The sequence below is a fragment of the Bos grunniens genome, chromosome 7, assembly GCF_055505025.1.
Source record: "Bos grunniens cultivar Pamir isolate PY7600 chromosome 7, Bosgru_T2T1.0, whole genome shotgun sequence".
NCBI classification, from domain to species: domain Eukaryota; kingdom Metazoa; phylum Chordata; class Mammalia; order Artiodactyla; family Bovidae; genus Bos; species Bos grunniens.
This window is the reverse complement of record NC_141171.1, coordinates 95789282-95817032: the sequence shown is the minus strand read 5'-3', so window position 1 is coordinate 95817032 and position 27751 is coordinate 95789282. Positions and strand designations below refer to the sequence as shown.

Below are 27751 nucleotides of genomic sequence, written 5' to 3'. Positions count from 1 at the left end.
GAGTCAGCTCTTCACATCAGGTGGCCAAAGTATTGGATTTTCAGCTTCAGTATCAGTCCTTCCAGTGAATACCCAGGACTGATCCCTGAGCCTAGATAACCTTTATCTAGTCCCTAGGATAGGGCACTGTAACTCGTCCCCAATTTCTTTCCATTCTATTGTTTACAGCACAAACTTTATGTCCAAACTCCTTTGGGGCTTGGCCTTTTGCAGCTCAAAGGAAACTTGAATATTAATATCCTTGTCTTTACAGATTACTCTCTTTGCAGTGAGGTTGAGGTTTTATTTTTAGAGATTCAAAACTAAGCATTGACTGCTTACTCTCTTTTTATGTTCTTGGTATAAAACCCCACATCTTCTCTGAAGCAATGCTTGCTACTGACTGGACAGGACAGGAAGTGACCAGTAGTAGTTAGCTGCTCAGCTGTGTCTGACTCTTTGTGACCCCATGGACTGTAGCCCTCCAGTCTCCTCTGTCCATGGAATTCTCCAGACAAGAATACTAGAGTGGGTAGTCATTCCCTTCTCCAGGGGATTTCCCCAACTCAAGGATCGAATCTAGGTCTCCTGCACTGCAGGCAGATTCTTTACTGTCTGAGCCACCAGGGAAGCCCCAGTGAGGAGGTTGGACCCTGGCTAATATCTCAAAATTTGATCCTGCCACACCAGTAAAAGTGATGGGCCTATCCAGTCCTTTCTTTTTTCAAATACAGAAGAAGGCCAAGAAATCAGAGAGAAGCAACTGGCCATGGTACCCTTCGAAGTAATGTTAACAGTAGAGAAGTTCATAATGTAACTCAGAGTCATGAGTAAATGGTTCCCGCACCATAGTAAAGAGTCAAGTTAACAACAGAAGGATGGCTTTCTTATACAGACTCAATGAGGGTTCTGGCAGGGAGGGAATCGGATGCTTTTTCAGCACAAAATTATTTTGCAATTCCAAATGGAATCCCAGCCCCCTGACATTGTACCCTGATATCACACACAATAATGAGACCGGGGTTCAGTTTTTCTCAGAACCTAGCATGTTTCTTTTCACTTTATGGAAACTGACTCATATACTACACATTCTGCTTATTAATTTATAAAACAGGCTGTGACTAGACCTAGCTATGGAGAACCACGAAATACAACGTAGGTGGAAGACTCACCCAGTGAAGGTATAGAATCGAGAAGATCACAAAAGTGTGCCATTAGAGGCATCTCTGGACCTAGAACCTGGACATAGCCAGGTGGTAAGATTGCTAAACATTACCTTACACAGTAGAAGAGGCAGTGAAATGACCTGGAAGCATAAAAGGAAGCAAGCCTGACCACTCTTTGCCCTGGGCCTCTCAGACGTGTCAGATTTCTCACCTGCTCAAGCTGCTGACTACTGCCTTGTCCCTGGGGGAAGAAGAGGCACACTTCTTGGTCAGAGGGATCCTAGTCAACACTGTCCTCATACCCTTTTGATGCTGGATACAGTTGTAAATAGAACTCATTGCTGCCTCTGACTTCTCTGTCATTTTTGTTAAAAAAAAACCAAAAAACAAAAAACAAGGTGTATAATTGCTTTGCAATGTTGTGTTAGTTTCTGTGGTACAACAGTGTGAGTTGGCTCTATGTATAACACATGTCCCCTCCCTCTAGGTCTCCCTTCCACCCTCTGCATGGAGCTGAGCTCCTTGTGCTATATAGCAGCTTCCCACTAGCGATCTAGTGGGGCTTCCCTCATAGTTCAGTCGGTAAAGAATCCGCCTGAATGCAAGAGACCCGGGTTGAAATCCTGCATCCAGAAGATCCCCGGGAGAAGGAAATGGCAACCCACTCCAGTATTCTTGCCTGGAGAATCCCACGGAAAGAGGGGCCTGGCGGGCTACAGCCCATGGGGTCGCAAAGAGTCAGACACAACTGAGCAACTAAACCACCACCACCAATGTATATATACATGAATGCTTCTCTCAGTGTGGCCCACCCTCTCCTTTTCCTACTGTGTCTGGGTGTATTTCTGTCATTTTTGAAGCCAGTCACAGTCATCCCAAATCTGGGACAAAGACCCTGTGATTTTTGGCGGATTGCCTCATTTCTCCAAGCCTCTATTTCATCTATAAAATGGATAATAAAGATAACTTCCCTATAAATTTTGGGAACTTAGCAAAGCGTGAGGCCAGAGAAAGTTCTTTGTTAGGTACTATTATTAATACTATTAACCTGTCATTTCCCACATGGAATTTTATAGGTTACTATGTCCATAACTATTCATTGGCATAATCCTTTAATGATTATGAATAGCCTTCCATTTTATGAGAGCTCCCCTTGGACAGAGGGGCCTGGTGGGCTACAGTTCATCAGGTTGCAAAGAGGCGACCACAACTAAAGTGACTGAGCATGCACATGTGCATGGTTTATTTAACTAGTCAAATATTAGGGGTCAGTTAGACTGTGTTCATTTGTCTATTATCCTTTTAGGTAAAGTTAGCTGATTAAATATATATATCTATATGCACTCCCTCCCCAAACCTCTCAAAAACTACAGGGAAGGGATTTTTTTTAAAGGCATAAACTCACTGGAATGAGAACAGGCGTGGAAGCACTAGCAATAGAATTATGGAAGCAGAAAAACAAACAATTTAGCACACCCAAGAAAATGGAGTCTTCAGTCAGCAGAAGGGAAAGCTAAGAACTAAGCCTTTCTACATTTCAGAATTCCCCTACGGCTTGGGAATTGGTGGCACCAAATAGCTCTGGAAGCTGAGATGAAAAGACACGCAAAAATAAAATGGATTACTCGAAAGTCTGTTTCAGAAGCAACCATACTCCCGGATCCCTTCATCACTCTCAGAAAACCACTTATTTGCTACCTCTTGCTACCTCGGCCAAAGACTAGAGGATTCTTCCCTAGAGAGAGTAAAACAGGGATTCACCAGGACACAGGCACAACTAAAGGTGGGGTTTTCATATGGAACTGAGCAAGGCAAATGGATGCTAAGGTTCCCAGGATTCTTTTCCCTCTGCAGCCAGCCCCGCTCCCTCCAGACTGAAGGTTGGAGGTTAGAATCTTCTCTGTGGCACCTGAACAACCCAAGAGGAGAGACTTAAAGACCCGGAATCAGAGCTTTCTCACCTCAACTATCTGCTAGGCCATCCGACAGCAAAGGTCATGGTCGCCACTTCCCTCCGCAAGGACCACAGCTTCCAACCACCCTTTCCTTGACTCACACTTAAACAAGGTCTGGCAATCAAGGATTGCCAGAGATCTGAAGAATGCCTTTGCTCTGACAGAGCAGAAACAGAAAACAACAACTTGGTGGGCTGCACGGGGGGAGGAAACATCTTGAAAGCAAAAAACTGGCATGAATATTCTCAAAGGCATGAGGACATTTTGCAGTGATGAGAGAACAAGGACAAATAAAAAGGAACATTCATAAAACAAAGAGGATCTCTTGGAAATTAACAACATGATGGCAAAAACGAAAATGAAGAACTCAGTGGAAGAGCTGGAATATAATAAAAATTTCCAGAACTAGTAGCAAAAAAAAAAAAGATTGTAAATGAGACAGGATTTTTTTTTTTAATTTATTACAGAAAATTGTTTGGTGGAAATATTTGAAAGAAAGATTTTAAACTATATAAGCCAACAGATTTTGTAGTATTGGATAAAATCAGAAAAGAATTCAATTCCTAAAAAGTTTTGAACCTTTAAAACACAGAAAACAGGAAAAGTTTATTCTCAAGTGCCAGAACATCTAGGTAGATAGCAAGTACTGGAACTCAATTAGCAATCTTTCTAAATTAAGTAAATTTAATGCCTAACACCTGCAAAGTTAAAAATCTTTTACATGAGGCACATTGGCAAATCATGGTTTAAATGCACCTATTTTCAATGAGAGCTTAAAAGGCCTAAGCCAAAAATGAAGACAAGGGCAAAGAACAGCCTCTTTATGTAAATCTTTCCAGCTAATCTTCACAAGCTCCAGAAAGGGTGAGGTGAGGAATAAATGAACTCTCAACTCCTGTGGCTGCTTCTAGGACTACTCAGATTCAGCCATGAGGAATTATTGACCAGCAGATGTAACTTGCCTTTTACCTTTATTCTTTGTATTGCTAAGATTCACATGGAATGTCCTTGCGGTTCCACATACTGTTAGGTGCTCAGAGTATGTTGACAAGATCAAGTATACCCTAGCAAAATGAAACAGAAAATTGTGGCAATTAAGAAGAAATCCTAGACCAAGTATTTCACTTTCCCTAAAATATACAGGAATTGAGGGTAAAATGTTCTTAAAATTCTCTGCTTTAGTTTATTTCTAATCTTAATCTGTGCCTCAGCCTTGCAGAAGGAGGCAGAAAGCTGCAATGGTCAAGTAAATCTGACACAGGTATATTAATAACTACCCCTTGGTGCTCAGGAGAATTCCCAGTGAAATTGCTAGGTGGTATTTGGGGGCGTTCCAAGGAACTCTGGTTTTTTTGATTATATTTCAGTGCAGAAAGAATTCAGCAAGAGGCAAAGTGATAGATAAGAAGTGATTTACTAGATAGAATAGGATTCTTGTGGGGTTTACAAGCAGACATATGAGAAGGTCCCTTGCCCTGAGAACTTAGGGGGCTACAGTTTTATAATCAAAGGAAAAATGCAGAGGGAAAAGGCCATCTTCTTCCTCATTTTTGAGTAGACATCATGCTTCCATCATCAGTTCCTCTTCCACATTGGACAGGGGGGTCTTCTTGTCTTACATGGTCAAGTTGGGACTGTCATGGTGCAATGGAAATGAGCCAAAAAGCCATAACACATGCTATAAATGGTAAATCATCTCAGGTTTTGGTATACTGTCACCTTTTGCTTATATTTTTGTTTTTAGTGCACACAGAGGAGCATGTCCTAGGAATCATTAATTTACCGAGCTCACCGGATAGGATGTGGGTCTCACACCAGCATTGTTCCATTGTTCAGGGATATTTCTTGTTTCCATTAAACCGTTTTGTAGCTAAGTAAGCCTGCTTGGTTTTGCAGTTAGGCAAACCTGCTTTTTTTTGAGTAATCGTTAACTTACAGGGGTTTCCTATATATATATTTATTTATTTATTTTTACTGACAATCCCCTAGTGAGATTAACTATTTAGCCACTTACTTTGTCCCTTTACTCTGTCCCTATCACTGGCTTCCCCTTCACAGACCACAGCCTTGTCATGGCAAAGAGGCTTGCATAATTCAATGAAGCTATGAGCCATGCCATGCTCATAGGATCATGGCATCCAGTCCCATCACTTCATGGCAAATCAAAGGGGAAAAAGTGGAAGCAATGACAGATTTTATTTTCTTGGGCTCCAACATCACTGCAGACAGTGACTATAGCCATGAAATTCAAAGACACTTGCTCCTTGGAAGGAAAGCTATGACAAACCTAGACAGCATATTATAAAGCAGGGACATCACTGTGTCAGCAAAGATCCATATAGTCAAAGGTATGGTTTTTCCAATAGTCATGTATGAATGTAAGAGCTGGACTATAAAGAAGGCTGAGCACCAAAGAACTGATGTTTTCAAATTGTAGTGCTGGAGAACACTCTTCAGAGTCCCTTGGACTGCAAGGAGATCAAACCAGGCAATCCTAAAGGAAATCAACTGTGAAAATTCACTGAAAGGACTGATGCTGAAGCTGAAAGTCCAATACTCTGCCACCTGATTCGAAGAGCTGGCTCATTGGAAAAGACTCTGATGCTGGGGAAGATTGAAGGCAAAAGGAGAAGGGGGCAGCAGAGGATGAGATGGTTAGATGATAGTATCACGGAGTCAATGAACATGAATTTGAGCAAACTCTGGGAGATAGCGGAGGACAGAGGAGCCTGGTAGGCTTCAGTCCATGAGGTCTCAGAGAGTTAGACACGACTTAGCAACTGAACACCAGCAGCATCAGTAGCATGCTCTGTGACACACTAATTCAATCACAATCTCTAGGTGTAAGGCCACGGCATTGATATTGTCTAAAAGCTACTTAAATGACCCTAATGGACAGAAAGAACGGAAAACCACTGATAATCACATCTATAATTTGGGCTAAAAACACTTTGAAACTCATGCTTTGGATCAGCTATTTATATTTCTTTCAAAGCTGGTAATTGCTAAATATCTGCTTACTCTGAAGTTATCTAGATATAGTGTCCAAATAGGTGACCATACTTTGTTAAAGTGGTTTCATAGCTAGCACCTGGCTCTATTCTCTAGTTTCTCAGCAATAAGGTACAATAAGCTGGGGGTTGGAATGGGGAGACAGGAACCCAGAATATCTTTTTGGGGATGCCTGAATGATTTGAAGCAAAATAGCAATATAAGTAAGATTTCTATTGGATTGTCTGGATAACAATCCTATACCTGTGTGGGTGTGCTTAGTCGCATCTTAATGGGAAAGACTTTAAAATTTACTCTCAGGGCATTAAATTGGGCTCTAACATTGATAAGCTCAGGAAACAAACATGGGCTATTTTACTCTTTGTGAGAGGGCCAGAGTCTTACAATGATGTGAGGGCAAAATGATCACTTCGACTTAATGACTGTCTTCCTAATTGGATCCAGGGAAGTTATATATATATTTTTTTTCCTTTGAGTAATTACTCTGTATTTTTCCCCCAGGTTCAGTGGCATTTTCTCTAGAGAGATAATAATAGAGTTAGTGTAACAGTGGAAAATAACCTCAGGCAGTCTATTTGAAAGGGTGGGGGGAAAAGAAGCAAGCAATGAGAAGAGAGAGAAGATAAGGTGATGAAGAGGACAATGGTCATGATGGCAAAAACAAAAAAGAGGAACAGAAGGAAAAGGAGTAGGAGAAGCAACAGCAGGATAGGAGCCAACACTAGCTGAGGGTCTTTCCAAGTTTCCTATGTCCTCCAAGGGTATTGGTTAAAGATTGCAGATTCCTAGGCCCCATGTTATACAAGAATCAGAATGGGAAGAGGGACACCTAGCAATTTGCATTTTAGACAAGCACCCGAGATGAGCTTTACGCAAAATAAACTGTTTGAAAATTACTGGCCTCAAGATATGCCTAGTACCAACGGTCAGGGATGCTGTTCAATTTAATCAATTTATTTTTTGAGCTCCCAGTCTTTCCAGAGCAACAAAGGGTAATCATTTTTTCAGGTAATATAAACTCAGGAACATGGTGTTTCTAGGATTAATCTCAAACCATGGGCAGTTCTCTTTGCTGCAACACCAAGAAAATGACCAGAGAAGACAAAGAGGGAATCATAACAGTTAGCCTTTACTGAGCACTTAGCATGTGGCAAGCCCTGTTCTAAAAGATTTACATGACTGAGTCACCTCCAGTTCTTATGAAGAGTCGCCAGTTTTATTTCCCCTAGTGCACAGATAAGGAAGCTGAAGTTTCACGTTAAAACAACAGTGCTAGTAAGGGGCAGAGGGGACTCATACCCTCAACTGCTCAAACTACTAAACGTCAAAATAGTCCATGCGAATGAAGATAGAAGTACTGCAAGCCTGAGTTCTCCTTTTAGCTCTATCAGATCAATTAGGCAAACTCTGGCAGACTCAGCCTATGACTGAGGTTACGTGTCTGTAAAATGAAATTGGTGGTACCAGTGTAGTGAGAAGCTAGTAAATGTTAAGTCCTTATGAAGAGCATACAGTACTGTATAAGTGCCAGTTATCATTATATTCCTATAATCATGGGGCACATGGGCCAGATCTAAACCTTCCAGATGAAGTAAAGAAATAGAAATGAAGTGACTGTGTTACTGTTCAATCACACAGAATCATAGGCAGGTTCTAACAGCAGGAGGGCAAAATGGAGGGGTGAAGCCAAGTTTTCTAAAAGATGCTCCTTTGACGGCTGTCTATGTGTGCCTCAAGGTCTGACTGCCACTCTTGATACTGACTGCAGGATCCACTGGGCTCAAGCTTTCACAATACATTTCCATCATATTTCACACATCAACTCAATATAGTACCTAATTTTTTTAAAGTGCCATTTTTAGAGACTGTGTTTGGAGGAGCAGCTTTCTAGTCTTTCTAGTTCTTCCCATTAGCCTAAACTCAATGACTATTTTCCACCATGAAATCAAATGCCAAGAGTTCAAAGAGGAAGGAGCTGGTACCCTGGTCACACCAGCTGCATGAGCCACAGGTGACTCACTTCACTCTTCTGCATTTCAGCGCACTGGAGCCCATCAAATCTGTCTTGCTTCTCTCAGCAGGATTACAGCAAAAATCTACTCAGAATATGCACGACTATGATCGAAAGAAATAAAAGAGGAAGGGGAGCATACTGGAGTAGAAGAAGAGAAGAGAATGATGTGTGAATTGGGTACCAGAGCCAGGCAGGCTTAAGCTTGGAAATCAAGCAACCAATGTGCCTCCAAAACCGTGCCACATCCTCCCCACTGGAAAAACGCTTTGACAGCGAACTGTGTCCTACTAAGGTGCTACTTTCTTAATAAAAGTAACTCATTAACTTGCACTAGGTATATCATATAACTGCATCAGGTGAGTTCCCACTACAGCCCTTTTTACATATGAAGAAATGAAAGCACGCAAGCATCAAAACCATGACCAAACTTCCCGAGGGAATAGAAGTAGCAGAACTGGGATCCTACCCCGGGCAGTCTGGCCCCAGAGCCCGCTCTTGCCTCTGCACTTACTGCTTCTCAAAAGAGTGTCCATGTCAAGTTTGGGATCCGTTTGGCAAATGCTGTCAGTTTTCCAATCAACTCTCAATTCACCTTGCAAATAAAATTAAAGGCACTGCTTCTGCTTTTTCTAGTGATAAAGCACCAGAAAAGAATAAACCGGATCACCAGCCACCGCCCTCCACAAGCCACTTTCTCAAAGCTATTTTTCCCAAGCTTTCCCAGTGACAAAGCCCCATATTTCCCCAAGTGTAGGTGTGGCCCCAGAATCCTGATTAACCTGGACTGAAGAGTCAGAACATGAATAGCCTAAATTGACTCCTTCACCTTGCTAACATCTGTTCCATCTCCCCTACCACCACACACACACACACACACACAAGTCCATCTCTTTCCCAAATTTGTGGGCTGGGAAGGAACTCTTGGCCACAATTATTTTTGCACCAAAGTATACTTTCTCAAATAGTAATTTTGTAGTGGAGAATAATCTGGACAATGCCACTTAAGTGATCAGAGATAGCATCTCTAGTAATTTAGACATGTGGATATCTGTACCTCCTGACACCAGCAATGAAAATGACATAACATTACTTCCTGGGATACAAATTTCTTCCTGGGATGTAACAAGCCAGACCTGGCCAATACACGTTTGCTTAAGATATTGGACCTGTTGTCCTCTTCCTTGCTGTGAGTAAAGAGCTATGGCTGCAGTGTGACTGGGTTTGGAAAGAGTCTGCAGGAGGCTTCAGGGAAAAGAGTACAGACACAAATGCTCAGAGGAGACAGCAGATACCACAACTGATTGTGTAAGTCAAGCTTAAGACAAAGTTTTCTTTAAATCTCTGACTCCTGCTATGCTTTGTTTTCCTACTTTTGATAGAGTCAAGGATACCTGAACTTTATCATAAGAAAAAAAAAAGCGGAGGTAAACAAAATTGCAGAAATTTACCCTTTGTCTCAATGTCTGATAATGGTGGGAATTCACCATTATCAGACACTGATAATGTATTTCTTAATTTTCTTTTTTTTTAATGTCTTTTTTAAGAAGCCAGAAAACCAGATTTGCACTAGACAATTGTCAAGTTTAAGTGTCAGAAATCAGCTTAGAATTTTAAGGTAATGCGCAGTGGACTGATTCTACTTTCACAGACTTGTTTGCTCTTTGCAGTGAGTTAGTGGTGCTCAAAGAGGCCTGGGAAGGCAACTGAGGACTGAGACCTCTGCGCTAGAGTGGAAAGCAATCTAAGACTCCCCAGCGTCAGTTGTAGGATTGGTCATCTTCAGGTTCTATTTCTAGCAGGACCACTGAGGGATAAACAACAGTAATAGATTGAACCTAACTTTTCCTTTGCTTCTCATCTCCTTCCAGTGAACGCTGGGATTAATCTGCCTGTTGTTTAAATAAACGTAATCCTTGAAGGACTGCACTGAAGCTGTTGTAAATACGCAAGGAAAAGCAGGCCTCAAACAATTGTTTCTAACTGTGGTTCTAAGAGTGGACCAACCCTGATCCCAGATATGACAAGTAAGAAATACACTCAGTAAGACTGAAAAGCCATCTCCTGGCTTGTGGAATAATAAATAACGAGGATCACAAGGTACAAGGGCCTGTGGAAGTGAAATTATTTTCATTTTATCAAATTGGATATTATTAATATACTTTGGTTCTTTTCATCACGACTTCAACAATTATTTTTGCACTGAAATATTCTTTCTCAAACAGTAATTTTGTAGTGGAGAATAACCTGGACAATGCCAATTTATTCAAGTGGTCGGAAACAGCATCTCTAGTAATTTAGACATGTGGATATCTGTACCTCCTGACACCAGCAGTGAAAATGACATAACATCACTTCCTACTAAAAAAAAAAAAAAAAAAAAAGCATAATTCTAACCTAATCATGAGAAATTTGAAGAAGCTCTTTAGAATAGCTAATAGTAGTATACCAATGGTAATGTCTTGGTTTAGCTAACTAGTACTATAGTTACATAATATGGGAAAGCTGAGTGAAAGATAAATGAGCCCTATATACTGTCTTTACAACTGTTTGTAAATCTAAAATTACTTCACGATGAAAAGCTAGAAAAGATCTTGTTTTTATAACCTCACCCCTAAGTCTTTTTTAAACAATTTAAAAGGATTTAAATCTACTACTTGCTATATTTATGTTGTCTAAATTAACTAATTCAACATCAGTATTTGCTTTTAAATGTTGAACAATGCTTAAATGCATGAACCACAGGAGAGAGAATACCACAGAATGGGAAAATATGGATTGTCAATGACTATTTTTTACTTGCTTTCTGTCTGCTGAAGGGCATGGTGATTGTTTATGTTTCTAGACTTTTTTCTTTTTTTTTTATTATGGGAACTTCCTTTTGTTTCTAAACACTTTTGCTTTCTTTATTATACAAATCTCCACTTCACCCTTTCTTTGGGGAATTGCTCTTTCCTTACTGAAAACACTGAACTGATGATGTAACTACAAGTCATACTAAAGCTAATACCCTCCTTACACTTTCAAATACAGTATCGGTCACACTGTCTACATCCAGCCAATCAGAACACACTGACCCAGGGTGAAGGTATCAGTATCAGTGAAGCCTAGCACGCATAGTTTTGCTCTGGGACTTTCACATTGAGGACTGAAAGGAAATCCTCTTTTCCCCCTTATATTATGAACTCAAAAGCTGTGATCTCAGAAGTGTCAATGGTCACATATGTCGCCCTGTGGAAAAGCCTGAGAAATGAGAACTATGAAGATGTAGAAGCTGAGAAATGAGAGCGGGGATGAGGAGGGCACTTGATAAAAGCTATTTAAGTCTCTGATTCCAGTCTCTTGGGCCAGTTCTATATTTCATTTTTCATGCTTTAATAACATAACCCAATATATTTCCCTTCTTGTGCTTAAGCTGGTTTTAGTTAGGACACAGCTCTTTGTCTTTTGAAACCAAAATAATTTTGATTCATCCAAGATGCCTTTTGTTGTATACCAATACTACCTGGGACTAATTCAAGGGGAGGGGCCAGATAATACAGGTAAATGTCAATGAAGAATAAATCCATTATAAAAGGGAGACACCTGAACCAGCGTCAAAGATCACTGAGGAATATTAGAAGGCAGAATAAAGATCAGTGCTGAAAGATGAGCTGGTCAAAAATTCTCAGTTCCAAGAATGCAAAGAAAGTAAGTTTTATGAACTAGATCAATGGGCAATCATCAATTTCAGATCAAAGTATTAAAGTTTTGGTTTGAATTACTCACAAAATAAATTTTGATCACTGACACCCAGCATGACATGGAGAGAGTCAAGCCTATAGAAACTGTATATCTAGACTTCTACATAACATGTAACAAGGTCTTCTGCTACTCTTTTGAATAGTCACTGGTGAGGGAGAGTTGAAACTGCTTCTAAAGTATACTATTATTAAATTAACTTGTAAGGAAGTTTCTAGTAGTTATGTCTTTTCTCTTTCAATAAATTAACTAACTTAAATCTTTTTATAAATAACCTGAACAAAGCTACTAATAGAAAGCTGACTTCATTTGTATACACCATAAAGCTCAGAGCAAATCAATGGATGATAAAATCAAGATTCCAAACATCCTGCATCCATATACACAGATAACAAGAACACAAAAACTGCAAATCAGGGTGGAAATGTGGATTAATAGCACATGTGACTATAAATAGAGATTATTGTAAATTATTTGTTCGACAAGGAAAAAGTAAACCTAACTCAGTTTTATGCTATCGTGGCAGATGGATAGTTTCGAGAAAGAGGTGAAATTCTTGTTCTAATCAACACAGGTTTGGCTGACTATATTACATTTAATTCTGGGTGCCATATTTTTAAAAGTATGTTTGAAAGATCCTGTTCAGACAAGAGTAACCAGAATGCTAAATCATTAAAACAGATTGAGAATGTTTAACCTAAAGTAAGAAAACTTAGACAAGGCATAATAAATCTGTCTTCCAAATCAGAAAAGCTGTCACACACACAAAAAAGCTTAATGCCTACCAGTGTGGTGCAGCAGGGAAAAATTAGCATGACTGGAGGAAAACAATGAGCAAAGATTTATGTCATTATAAGGAAAGGTTTTGTAACCATTTGAGCTAACCCAAACCAAAGAACAGGCTGTTTGGGGAGAGACCCTGAATTACCTATTTGATAGAAATATTCCTTTTTAAAAATTTCTAATTTTATGGGCATATAGTTGATTTACAATGTTGTGTTAGTTTCAGGTGTACAGCGAAGTGACTCAGTTATATATGCACATTTGTTTATTTTTTTAGATTCTTTTCTAACATAGGTTATCACAGAGTATTGAGTAGAGTGCCCTGTGCTACACAGTAGGTCCTTGCTGCTTCATCTCAAGCTCCTGATTTGCCCCCTCCATTTCCACTCTGGTAACCGTAAGTTTGTTCTCGCTATCTGTAAGTCTGCTTCTGTTTTGTAAATAAGTTCATTTTTATCTTTATTTGTTTATTAGAGTCCATACATGAGTGATATCACTTGCATGTCTTTTTCTGAGTTGCTTCACTTATTATGATAATCTCTAGACTCATGGTGTTATTTTATTTTTATAGGTAAATAATATTTCATTGTTTATTTGCACCACGTATTTTTTATCCACTTAAGTCTGTAAAATTTGAAGTTACAGCTGACACTACAGAAATTAAAAGAATCATGAGACTACTACAAATAACTACATGCCAAAAGATGGGCAACCTGAAAGAAATAGACAAATTCTTAAGATAAAGCCTTCCAGGACTGAACCAGGAAGAAATAGAAAATATGAACAGATCAATCCCAAGTACTGAAATTGAAACAGTGATTTTAAAACTTCCAACAAACAGAAGTCCAGGATAAGACAGTTTCACAGGTGAATTCTATTAAACATTTAGAGAAAAGTTAACACCTACCCTTCTGAAACTCTTCCAAAAATCACAGAGGAAGGAACACTCAAGTTCATTCTATGAGGCCACCATTACCTTGATACCAAAACCAAAGATAACACACAAAGAATAAAATTATAGGCCAATAACACTGATGAACATAGATGCAAAAATATTCAACAAAACCGAATCCAACAATACACTAAAAGGATCATATACCACAATCGAGTGGGATCTATTTCAGGGATGCAAGAATTCTTTAATATCCACAAATCAATCAATGTGAAACACCATATTAACAAAGTGAAGAATGAAAACCATATGATCATCTCAACAGATGCACAAAAAGCTTTTGACAAAATTCAATACTGATTCATGATAAAAAGCTCTCCGGAAAGTGAGAATAGAGGAAACTTATCCTAACACAAAAAAGGTCATGTATGACAAACCATAGTTAATGTCATTCTCAATGGTGAAAAGGAATATTCCTTAGGAGTTTCATATATTTAAGAATGTGTTAACTAGATCAATGCTTCTCAAACTTTAATTGTATATGAATCAACATGGACTCATTAGAAAAGCCAGTTCTGATTCAGTAGTGTTGGGGTGGGGGGTGATAGACCAAATGAATTTCTAAAAAGCTCCAAAGTGATGCCTATCATGTAGTATGTGAACCACACTCTGAGAAGCAAGGAACCAGATAACTGTTAAGGTTACTTTTTGATACTGACAGTCTATAATTTTCACTAAAAAAAAAAAAAAAAAATACACTTACAGGAACAGCAAAAGCAATTATATTCTGTGTTTTCCATACGAAAATGGTAGTGTTTGAGAGCACAGAGGAAGCAGGAGCATTGCCTAGAATTCAAAACTTTCTCAGTAAATGCAAATTTTTAAGGACCCCATTCTAAAGTAAAAAAGGAAATATTAATAAATATTTGCATATGACTACATTTAATTATCTACTTTCACTGGAAGTGACAAGTCATGTTCAATAATTGGAATTAATAACACTCATTTCTTCAATTTTAATAATTCAACTTTGTATTAAATTCAATACTTTGTCCAGTTCACTCAATAAGTCCTTTATAATTACTTATCCACTCTGGAGCCTTTCAGTGTACAGACTTTGCTTTATTATCCTCTTACCTTCATTCCTGTAGATAGAACTTCCTAGCCTGTAGGATTATAGATGTGCCTCAAGATATTTGGTCTTTTCATCCTTTGAGAGGGCCATGCAAGCAGCCTGATCCTGGGCTCCTGGGGAGAAGATTCAACCAGGTCGGCAATTAGTCAATCATGATTAGTGACACCTAGCACTCATTGGCCTGGCCTCAAGAGAGTGAGCTCAACCAAGCTGGGTGTCTGTCTTGCTATCACCTTTGTGCTGCAAGTACGCCAGTTTTTATCTTAGGAGAAGGAACTATGGATCTGTTGGAGAAGTTCATGTCCTAAGTTGTTAATTAGCATACCATCCCCACCAAAATTTGGCCATGGGAGGTTAGACGATGAGAAAGAAGCTTTTGGCAGGTATATCTTTAGGCAATGGCACCAATGTCAGTCTTCCCATGCATTAAATACCTTTATCCATTTGTGGCAAAGTAGGTTCATTGTAACATTTCTAAAAGGCACATGTATTTTTCAATATAGAAAAATGATTTTGTAATGCTTTATAAAATTTAGGTGAATTCTAAATTTACAGCAACCTCTTATGAAATTCCTAAGGTAAATTTAGCAAGGAGCTAAAAGGAAGAATTGCTATATTTAAGATCAAATGTTGCAAATTTTTAATGATTGTAAAAGTTGTTTCAAAATTTTATTCTCTTCTACAAAATTGTTTTTTCATTGACAGCAGCCATAAACAATTAAAAAAGACTGACACTGGAATGTTTTGATTAGAAATGATATAGGCTTTCAAGCATAAAATCTGAGATTAAATGGTTACATTGGTGGAAGTATATTTATAGTTCTTAATTTAATGTTACCTATATTCAATTTTTGGAGAAGGCAGTGGCACCCCACTCCAGTACATTTGCCTAGAAAATCCCATGGACAGAGGAGCCTGGTAGGCTGCAGTCCATGGGGTCGCTAGAGTCAGACACGACTGAGCGACTTCCCTTTCACTTTTCACTTTCATGCATTGGAGAAGGAAATGGCAACCTACTCCAGTGTTCTTGCCTGGAGAATCCCAGGGATAGGAAGCCTGGTGGGCTGCCATCTACGGGGTCGCACAGAGTCGGACACTACTGAAGCAACTTAGCAGCAGCAGCAGCAGCATATTCAATTTTAATATATTGCTCCAAATATTATATTGTATTTTCTTGTCAAAACTGTATCACATTTTTAAAAATGCAAAAAATAGCTTTAGTAAGTGCTGTACAGATATTCCTAAATGTCTTCCAGCTTACCCCATGTGTCATGCAAATATTATAATTTTCTATTTGGGAAAAAAATACTGCTATGGGTATATTTCCCTCTATAATATGTTCTATTACCAAATATCTTAGTATAATTACAGACTAATTAATCACATACTTGTCTTAGTATATAGCTACTATTTTTTTATTTTTCTTTTTTTAAATATAAATTTATTTATTTTAATTGGAAGCTAATTACTTTACAATATTGTATTGGTTTTGCCATACATTGACATGAATCAGCCATGGGTGTACCCCATGGCTGAACCCATCCTGAACCCCCCTCCCATCTCCCTCCCCATCCCATCCCTCTGGGTCATCCCAGTGCATCAGCCCCAAGTATCCTTTATCATGCATCAAACCTGGACTGGCGATTCATTTCACATATGATAATATACATGTTTCAATGACATTCTCCCAAATCGTCCCACCCTCTCCCTCTCCCACAGACTCCAACTGACTGTTCTATACATCTGTGTCTCTTTTGCCATCTTTCTAAATTCCATATATATGTGTTAGTATACTGTATTGGTGTTTTCCTTTCTGGCTTACTTCACTCTGTATAATAGGCTCCAGTTTCATCCACCTCATTAGAACTGATTCAAATGTATTCTTTTTAATGGCTGAGTAATACTCCATTGTGTATATGTACCACAGCTTTCTTATCCATTCATCTGCTGATGGACATCTAGGTTGCTTCCATGTCCTGGCTATTATAAACAGTGCTGTGATGAACATTGGGGTACACGTGTCTCTTTCAATTCTGGTTTCCTCGGTGTATATGCCCAGCAGTGGGACTGCTGGGTCATATGGCAGAAGAACCCCAGGGTTAGTAGAAGGAAAGAAATCTTAAAAATTAGGGCAGAAATAAATGCAAAAGAAACAAAAGAGACCATAGCAAAAATTAACAAAGCCAAAAGCAGGTTCTTTGAGAAGATAAATAAAATTGGCAAACCATTAGCCAGACTCATCAAGAAACAAAGGGAGAAAAATCAAATCAATAAAATTAAAAATGAAAATGGAGAGATCACAACAGACAACATAGAAATGCAAAGGATCATAAGAGACTACCATCAGCAATTATATGCCAATAAAATAGACAACTTGGAAGAAATGGACAAATTCTTAGAAAAGTACAACTTTCCAAAACTGAACCAGGAAGAAATAGAAAACCTTAACAGACCCATCACAAGCACAGAAATTGAAACTGTAATCAGAAATCTTCCAGCAAACAAAAGCCCAGGTCCAGATGGCTTCATAGCTGAATTCTACCAAAAATTTAGAGAAGAGCTAACACCTATCCTACTCAAACTCTTTCAGAAAATTGAAGAGGAAGGTAAACTTCCAAACTCATTCTATGAGGCCACCATCACCCTAATACCAAAACCTGACAAAGATCCCATAAAAAAAGAAAACTACAGGCCAATATCACTGATGAACATAGATGCAAAAATCCTTAACAAAACTCTAGCAATCAGAATCCAACAACATATTAAAAAGATCATACATCACGACCAAGTGGGCTTTACCCCAGGGATGCAAAGATTCTTCAATATCTGCAAATCAATCAATGTAATACACCACATTAACATATTGAAAAATAAAAACCATATGATTATCTCAATAGATGCAGAGAAAGACTTTGAGAAAATTCAACATCAATTTATGATATAAAAAACCCTCCAGAAAGCAGGAATAGAAAGAACATACCTCAACATAATAAAAGCTATATATGACAAACCCACAGCAAACATTATCCCCATTGGTGAAAAATTGAAAGCATTTCCCCTAAAGTCAGGAACAAGACAAGGGTGCCCACTCTCACCACTACTATTCAACATAGTTTTGGAAGTTTTGGCCACAGCAATCAGAGCAGAAAAAGAAATAAAAGGAATCCAAATTGGAAAAGAAGAAGTAAAACTCTCACTGTTTGCAGATGACACGATCCTCTACATAGAAAACCCTAAAGACTCCACCAGAAAATTACTAGAGCTAATCAATGAATATAGTAAAATTGAAGGATATGAAATCAACACAAAGAAATCCCTTGCATTCCTATACACTAACAATGAGAAAACAGGAAGAGAAATTAAGGAAACAATTCCATTCAACATTGCAATTAAAAGAATAAAATACTTAGGAATATATCTACCTAAAGAAACAAAAGACCTAGATATAGAAAACTATAAAACACTGGTGAAAGAAATCAAAGAGGATACAAATAGGTGGAGAAATATACTGTGTTCATGGATCGGAAGAATCAATGTAGTGAAAATGAGTATACTACCCAAAGGAATCTATAGATTCAATGAAATCCCTATCAAGCTACCAATGGTATTTTTCACAGAGCTAGAACAAATAATTTCACAATTTGTATGGAAATACAAAAAACCTCGAATAGCCAAAGCAATCTTGAGAAAGAAGAATGGAACTGGAGGAATCAACCTGCCTGACTTCAGGCTCTACTACAAAGCCACAGTTATCAAGACAATATGGTCCTGGCACAAAGACAGAAATATAGATCAATGGAACAAAATAGAAAGCCCAGACATAAACCCACGCACCTATGGATACCTTATCTTTGACAAAGGAGGCAAGAATATACAATGGAGAAAAGATAATATCTTTAACAAGTGGTGCTGGAAAAACTGGTCAACCACTTGTAAAAGAATGAAACTAGAACACTTTCTAACACCATACACAACAATAAACTCAAAATGGATTAAAGATCTAAACATAAGACCAGAAACTATAAAACTCCTAGAGGAAAACATAGGCAAAACACTCTCCTACATAAATCACAGCAGGATCCTCTATGACCCACCTCCCAGAATATTGGAAATAAAAACAAAAATAAACAAATGAGACCTAATTAAAATTAAAAGCTTCTGCACAACAAAGGAAACTATAAGCAAGGTGAAAAGACAGTCTTCAGAATGGGAGAAAATAATAGCAAATGAAGCAACTGGCAAACAACTAATCTCAAAAATATACAAGCAACTCCTGCAGCTCAATTCCAGAAAAATAAATGACCCAGTCAAAAAATGGGCCAAAGAACTAAACAGACATTTCTCCAAAGAAGACATACAGATGGCTAACAAACACATGAAAAGATGCTCAACATCACTCATTATCAGAGAAATGCAAATCAAAACCACAATGAGGTACCATTTCACGCCAGTCAGAATGGCTGCGATCCAAAAGTCTACAAGCAATAAATGCTGGATAGGGTGTGGAGAAAAGGGAACCCTCTTACACCGTTGGCGGGAATGCAAACTAGTACAGCCACTATGGAGAACAGTGTGGTGATTCCTTAAAAAACTGGAAATTTACCCAAAGAAAACATGTAAGTCTATATAACAGTTGGGAAATGTTAGACCTAAGTTATTTCCTCACTCTTTTCCTTATGCTTCTTGAAGAAAAAAAAAACTGAAAAATTACTCTGAAGGGCTGGCAATACTCTTTTTCCTGACCTGAATGGTTATATGGTGTTCACTTTGTGATAAATCATTGGGTACATGGTTTTATACACTCTAGTATATCTACTTTATTTCACTGTAACAAAAGGTTTGAAGTTTTTATTTTCTAATACTAAAGAGATATGGTGATCTACAGATCTCTGAACATCTTTTACCTCCTGTTTATAATACCTCACTACCCTCCAAGAAAACCTAATAAATGATTAACTGTATCACTGTGCAGCTGGGAGCAGTCATGAAAGGCATGAGACTTGATAATTCATAATAGAAACAGTCCTTTGCAGTTTCTGAATTATCCTGTTTCCTGCATAAATTAATCAGATGAATCAAATGCTATTAAAACCAACTTAAGGGTGATAATTGGGACTTCTAATTTATGATATAAAATATGACAGTGATGGGCTTGGAGGTTATTACTATGATCTTCATAGCAGGACAGGGTTAGCCCTTGATATGACAAATTTAAGATGACTCCTACATCTATATTTGCACCCTTAGCCTTGGCAAACATTCATCCTTTCTGCATCCCAGAAACTGTGGCAATTAAAGTCCATCAGATAAAATTCAGAGAATTTCAAAATAAATTACTATATATATATATATATATATATATATATTTGGATGGGGATATTATGTTTCTACTGTGAGAATTTAGTTTGTACTTTTAAGTATATCAACTGAATGTTTATTCCAGGTGCGTTGGGTGCTCCGTTTAAGATAAATGATTCATTAATGAGACACTGGCCTCCTTAATCATTTACTTGAACTGCCAACTGATTTGCTTGAAGAATAATAAGGGCAAACATGTTCCTGCTCTAACCATTCCTACCATTATTAAACATTTGCAACAAATGTCTCCTGTTTTGCTAGCACACAGTTAACATCTGTCTACTGTAAGAATGAAATACCCTAGAGAGCTTGAGTCCACAACTCAGCTGAGATACGAAAAGACAGCTCACCTAGCCATCAATACTCACACATGTGAATTTACAGTGCCAACAGAAAAACTATCAATCTGAGTCCATTCTACAGCAGCTCATGTGAGAGTTACATTATTGTAATAGACTTAACTGCATCACATGGTTTATTAACATTGGCATTTGTTCTCATTAAGAAGCTTTATATTTAAAGAAATTATTGATCTCCTCCACATTTATGAAAACATGCAGGCAAATGAAAAATCCGTACTAGCCTTATCCTCCATCAAGCCTCCATTTCATTTGCTTTCTGTCAAGAGTTATCTCTTGCTTCCTTTCTCCACAAGCGCATATGCTTTCTCCCACTCTTAACCCTTTTCTCTTTTCTCTAGAATAGGCTGCGCCCCCCAGCGGTTGGGAGCTTTAAAAAGAAAAACAAGAAAGAAAAAACCTTTCTCGGGTGACTTTGAATCCCCTGCAATTTTATTTTGGGGCTGAATGCATTGTGTTCCCAAGAATTCCAATGCAATTAGTCACGATTATGACCTAACCATACTTCTCCCTTGTGGTCAAGTTCCTGTTTTTCCTTTTTAAAGAGGGGGGTGGTACCAGTCAAAAGGAAATAGTTTGATTCTTGGGGGGGGACGGCGATTCTTGGAACTCAGAAGCGGAGCTCCCGCAGGCAACCCGTGCTGGTGGCGCTGTCCACTCCTTGGTGCTGAATGCAGAGAGACCCTGGCATTTACCACCAGGCTCAGCTTCTCAGGATCAGAAAAGGTTCATCCACAGTACACTGTACTCACTTCCCTTTTCTGGGATAGAGGACCATTTAGACATCTCCTTATTCTCTTTCCATAAGAAAACACTCTTCCACCAAAAGAAACTGCCTCTTACGGGAAAGTAATGGCACAGTTTCAGTTCAACACCAAAGTGAAAAGGTCTCCTGAAGGAAGAATGGAAATTTCAGAGTTAATGAAACCTACTCTTCCTCTCTCTGAATCAACACAATACTACTTGGGTACACTTCCTTGTTAATAAATAAAGGAAACTTTTAAAAAATTGTATGATAAAAATAAATAAAATTTTAAAATAATGTGATTAATCATTTTTTCTGATAAAGACTGTAAAGTGGGTGGTAGTGGGTGCTGCAATATCTGAGACAGAATTTTAGATATTGTTTTACTGAGGTTAAGAAACAGAGGAGAGAAGGATGTAAACTTGTTAACTAAGGTGGTTTGAATGGCTAAAAATATGTTCTTTAAAATGTTGCTTTAACATTGTCTTCCCAGAGGTGCTCATTCTCCTGGGCAAATCAGATCAGAAGCTTCCCTTCTGGTCTCTGCCTTCCCAGCCTCTGTCCCATTTGAAAGACTGAAAGGCCCTGTTCTTCATAGCAGGTGCTGATATCCACAGGGTCGTCATAAAAATCCTCCTCTCTCCCTCCCCTAACACAGGAGATAATTAAGCATAGATCAAGAAAATGGACAAAAGGACAAAAGGGAAGGAAAGTGTTCTGCGCTCCAGGTCTTTGATTCTTGGTAGTTATATTCAAATGGGGGGCACTTCTCAAAGAGAAGTGAAGGTGTTTCTCGCGGCTGCAAAATTTACAGTCAGAAAGGGAGCCGACTTAACCAATACCAGCAAATGTTTCTTCCTTTTCTTAATCCCTCGCTGCTTATTTTAGCAGCTTCTCCACCCCGCCGGGAATACCATCCAGATCTCAGTCCAGGTAGATCTGACGTCAAGAGATGGCTTTCGTAGATTTGACGTGTAAACACTCATTTCCATTCCTCCTCGGAAGGGCTGGGGCTCCACTCGGCAGGGAGACCAAAACGCTGCACTGAGCGCTCGCCACCGCCCAGCGTCTCCTGCGCGTCTCTTATCTCATCGCAGAGCAAGCCGGGGCGAAAGTGGTCCCGAGCCTCGCAGTGGAAGGGGTGATCGTTTCTGGCTTCTCTGGCTTGCGTCTCGCTCCCCTCCCTCCCCACTTGGGTGCGAACCGGTGTGAAAGCCATGGGGCGAAGAGCCTGGACTCTGCAGTGTACTGCTTTCTCTCTCTTTTGCGCTTGGTGTGCAATGAACAGTGTAAAAGCGAAGAGGCAGTTTGTGAATGAATGGGCGGCGGAGATCCCCGGGGGACCTGAGGCAGCCTCGGCGATAGCCCAGGAGCTAGGCTATGATCTTTTGGGTCAGGTAAGAGTTTGCACTTTCAAGAAACTTTCTGGGGCCCGAAGGGACTGGAGGGACTGGAGCGCCATCTCTCAAGTGGTAGTCCCAGATTGCACTCTCCTGAGCCCAGTGGCAAAGAGCAGGAGCTTTTCCGGCTCTCGCCCCTGGCGCGCTTGCAGAAGCCTTGCATTATTTATTGCTTGGGCTGGGCGCAGCCAGGCAGAACCCAGCCGCCGCAGCTGGGTACAGCTTAGTCTTGGCTGTTGTCCTTCCTGGAACTGAAATCCGTTTCCCGCGCGGTTTGGAAGAAAAATCCCTCAACTGTCGTTCACGCAACTTGAGATGCATGCAGGCTCGTACCAACCAGCGCCAGGGCAGGGAGAGGCAGTGCGCTCTGTCCCCCTGGGTCTCAGCAGGTCTGCGTCAGGAGCCGGCTGTTTCCTTCTTTTCAATATGGCAGCATCAGATCCAAGTCCTGCTGCAAGGGGCCAAGTAGGCTTGGAGATGTTCGCTGCAGCCTTCTCAGATACGCCCACGGCTCATCTCTCTCTGGAGAGTGCCAGTGGCCTCGACTCACAACCTGGGGCTGGGGATTTCGGAGTGGTAGATGAGGTGGGTGAGAGGCATGGGACCAACTCTCCAGCCCTCTACTGCAAGCACCGGACTCTCACTGGAAACTTGCAAAGTCCGAGCCTCATAACTTTGCCCGGTCAGTTCCCCTGAAGGGTCAGGCTGCTGAAGTGACGGTGGGGAAAGGATTTCTTTCTTGTTCCTCAGCCAAATGTGTTTTAGCTTCCCAGGGGTTTCCATGTGGGGGGATGCGGGGGGTGGGGAAGGAACTGTTGCCTGCTCAAGTGAGGACTGGGTTAATAAATAGCTGGGGGGGTATGGGCATTGAGCCATTGTGTAGGGGGCTGTGAGTTCTCATGGAAGCTTTCACTTCCCTTGGCTCAGAATCAAGCCCTTATTTCTTGCCTTGTAAGTTGTTCACTGAAATGAGGGAGAAGGGAGTTGTAAAACATTTTGGCGCGTTTTTTCTAGAGGTGGTGGTAGAGATGTAGTTGAAGTCAGGGATGAGTAATCGGTGTGGGCGTTGCGATTCCATAGATTCAAATCCTCTGGAGAATGTGCCTTTCCTTGCCAGAGGCTTCATGCTCCAACTTTATGAGCCAAACTGCCTGAAATGCCCAGCACGAAAGTCAATGCCCATATTGACTTCTCTTCTCTGTGTACCAGTAGCAGACCAATAGTTTTGCTTTTGCCAAGTCCTTATTCTGTGCTAGGCTCCGCGTTGGGGGCTAAGGAATAATAGGAGGAAAAGAAACCTTCAGGAAACCAAGAGTCTAGAGACTGATTTAAAAATAAATGATTGCAATTGCAAGTAATTGGTATAGCAACAGAAACTGTTCCTGGAGTCTTGATTGAAAGACTGAAGATGGAAGGGAATTGGGAAGAGGGGAAAGAAGACAATCCAAGGAGGAAACATTTGCACAGGGTTTAAGAAGAAGAGTCAAAGGTGGGAACACGATGAGATTGGGGAAGGCACCCAAGGCATAGAAAACGGCTTGTGGGAAACCAGGGAGATACAAAGAAAGTGACTTATTTAGAAGTCAGGAAACTGCAAGGAATTCTTGGAGTCTAAAAAGAGAGTGAGTAGTGGGTAGAACTGTACTGGTGGGTACTGTGGGCACCATGGACATCTTGTGTGTCCTATGAAGGGAAAAAAACCCTGGGAACTTAATCCTTTGGACTAAAGCTAAATAGCATTGATAACTGTGTGGAAGGAGACTGGAGGAGAGAGCAAAAAATAACTCCCTCTTCCTTTTCTCACCTATTAGCCTCAGACATTCATCCAAACCCAGACCATTCATTGTGGGAACTGCTTTTTAAAATCACAAGTCCCAGTAAACAAATAAATAACAGTAAATCAGTACTGTTGGTAGGATCTTCAAGGAAAGGGTGGCATAGTAACAAGAAACTTTAGAAAAGAGTGGGAAAACCTACCTAGAGTTGCATACACATATTTCCAGTTAAATGACATTACTAATAAATGTTTTTAAAATAATAATTCCTTATAAAAGACTGATGGTGCTTTCCTGGTTCTGTTTATTTCTTCCTTTGTTTACACTTAGATGTATCACCATCTTGAACTTCTTAAGGCCTCAAAATAAAGCTAGGATAGGTAGGAGGTGACAAAAGGCAAAACCAATTGATAGCAGAAACAGAGCTAAGCACTGGTGATCTTTTCTTAAGGCTACTATTCTCTCCCCCCAACTCCACGTAAAGCTTATAGCAGATTTACTCCCAGAGATTCAGGCTTGGAGCAGGACCTAAGCATCTCTATGAAAAAAAGTCTTTAGGTGATGAGAAACATCAATTTAAAGAAAGTAATTCTTATGAAATAACCCATTGTCAATTGCTTGTCTCAATTTAAAAAAAATGCAGGGCATCTACAGAATTTAGTAGGTTCAAATTAAGTACTATTTGGAATAAAGGGAAATTATCTTAAAATAATAATGAACTTAGCTCTAAATTGGACCATTTGTATTGATAACAAATGTATTGATAGTCATCTAGAGAAATTTACACACTCTAAAGTGGAATACCTGTGCTAAATGTAGCATGCTGACATCTTGCTCAAAGCTTTGAACTACTGGAAAGTCAAGTAGTCATTACTAGTAGCTTATAACAATCATCACTATGGATTCAATCACTGTATTTTATAACAACAAATTGTTCTAGCTGAGTGCAGCACTACACATATATAGTACCGAAGAGTTCTCCTGCTTTCTACACAGTATCGTTCTCTGACAGCATGCATTTTGTAAAGTGAATATATTTTTTAGAAATGTCTATCTACGTAACATCACCTAGAAAAGAAAATGTGGTTTCTCTGAAATATAAAAGACAGAAGCATCATCAGCCCTTAAGAATGCTGTGACCCCAAATGATAATATTGGGAAGCTCATCTCACTGAACAGACTAAGAAGAAAGGGAAGGCTTCTAACAGTGTCTTCCTCATCAAGAAAAAGGTTACCTTCAAATACAAGAAATGGACTTAATAAAAATTGCCTGTTTGCAAGTTAGCTGGGTTTTAATCTGACCTATACACACTTATTTTGGAAAGAGGATTTTTATTTTAATTTTTCCTTTTATAGATTGGATCACTTGAAAATCACTACTTATTCAAACACAGAAACCATCCTCGGAGGTCTCGAAGGAGTGCCCTTCACATCACTAAGAGATTGTCTGATGATGATCGTGTAAGTATTGTGCATTTGTCTTCAAGCCAGTAACCTGACTTATCTGCTTTCTTTGTGCTTGCTAACAAGAACAAAAGTGAATATTATTCTTTTTCTTGTTTTCACAATTATTTATCTGTAGTGTTTCTTATCATTTCCATAGGGTTATAAATGCACATAATAATAACTGAATCTAATTGGTTGACTACAGTATATGTGTGTATATACATACACACACACACACACACACACATATGAACTATATAATATCAGTTCACAAATTCAGTCTAAGAGCATGAAAATGAATCCTGAGAATCAAGTGGCAGCACTAATGAACTGTTTGACAATACAATCAATGAACAGCCTTTTATTATATGGCTATCTATGTACCAAGCATTTTGATATTCAATGTGATGATGCCAAACAAATATAATGCAGAAACTCCATTCTTAATAACATTTCAGTGTTATCTGAAAATGCATTCTGCTGTTTCTATCTGATTTGGTTATATAGGGAACTAGTGTTTTTGAGAGAGTTTTAAATCCATGTCTTCAGGAGGCAAATGTTTCCATAAGTATTATATTATCTGACCCAGAGTATTTGATCTCCTTTTATTCTGGTTTGTATACATATTCAACGATAAGGTACCAGCAGGAAAAGTCTAGAATGAACACAGGTAAAGTGTGGGGCCAATTTCATGTATATCTAATGTACCTTTTGATTTTTTTAATTAATTTATTTATTTTAATTGGAGGCTAATTACAGGATTGTAGTGGTTTTTGCCATACATTGACATGAATCAGCCACGGGTGTACATGTGGTCCCCATCGTGAACCCCCTCCCACCTCCCTCCCCATCCCATCACTCAGGGTCTTTTTGAAGTCTGTTTTCAAGGTCATAAACATCAATAGAAATGCTGATATGAAATAAAAATTTGAAGTAAAATTTGAGAAAAATTTGCCTTTTCTCAAGAATATGCCATACTGATGAAAATTTATCCTGGGAAGCCTGATATCTGGATACATGATTTCTGTTGTCTAGGACATTCTCAAGAATTATGAAGGCTTTGTGAGAGATGAAACATACACGTTCAACTTCCCATAAAGAAAAGTACAAGTGACAGAACAGGGCTAAAATTGTTGAAAGTTCATGGAACTCACAACCACTGTACAATAGTTTGCTACTTTGTTATGCACCTGATAGAATTTTTAAAAGAAGAGGGAAAAGAAGACAAATTATGAGAGTAGGAAATGACTGGGCCTGGGTTACCAGTGTTCCAACATGAAAGCAGCAACCTAACCCAGACCAAGAACGTTGTATCAGGACCATGGACGGCAACCCGCAGCTCATAAACAACCGTTGCTGGCTTTTACTCGAGTAAACGGCTTAGAAGTGACAGACCTAAGCAGAGGCCCCTAACATCATTTTAAAAGTTTTTTGTCCAATAAAATCTTCCTTTTACTGTCCCAAGGCAGATGGCTAATTGTATATCGGCTCTGAAAGTAGGACAACTTCCAGTACTCTAGCTAGGCTTAGTCTTTGGGCAAAAACCCAAGAGAACTATTTCCTTGTCTGCCTAAATGCATGCCTGACGTTAAGTAATGTACAAGGAAGTCAAACCGACCTCCCTTCTCATCTTCACAGGAGAAAACTGGATAGAGTGAAGCAGTTATTATTCAAAGTATCTCACTAAAATGAACAGATGGCCCAGTTCTATTCTTTAGATAATTGATTTGTAATTCCTTAGTAATTGACTTGGGGGAGAAATCACAAAACATAGTGAAGAAGAGCCAAGAATTTACTCTCTAGCATAACTTCATTAGAAGGGAGTCTATATAATCCTATGAAAGTTATCCCCAGAATAATTTAATTTCAGGAAAAATTCTAGAACCCATTGAAGCTTGAAGTGGAAGGTTGGACTAGATGCTTTTTAATGCCCTTTGCAAAGGGCATTAAATCCCAAAAGGATTATTTACCATTAAGTACATGATACTTACTAT

General features: G+C 39.2%; 2 protein-coding genes across 4 annotated transcripts in view; one reads left to right on the top strand and one right to left on the bottom strand.

Annotated features, from left to right (window-relative positions):
• The window catches only part of CAST (calpastatin), a 770242-nt gene that overhangs the window by 354505 nt on the left and 387986 nt on the right, over positions 1-27751 (bottom strand). For both annotated transcript variants that reach the window (XM_086413227.1, XM_086413228.1), the window contains one exon: positions 14677-14787. The gene's annotated coding sequence lies outside the window, so the exon portion shown is untranslated. The remainder of the gene's footprint in view (positions 1-14676; positions 14788-27751) is intronic.
• Positions 22165-27751, top strand: part of PCSK1 (proprotein convertase subtilisin/kexin type 1) — a 43737-nt gene continuing 38150 nt past the window's right edge. For both annotated transcript variants that reach the window (XM_086413239.1, XM_086413238.1), the window contains exons 1-2: positions 22165-22533; positions 25668-25772. In XM_086413239.1, the coding sequence (XP_086269365.1) occupies positions 22354-22533; positions 25668-25772 (285 nt within the window). In that variant the 5' untranslated portion in view covers positions 22165-22353. The remainder of the gene's footprint in view (positions 22534-25667; positions 25773-27751) is intronic.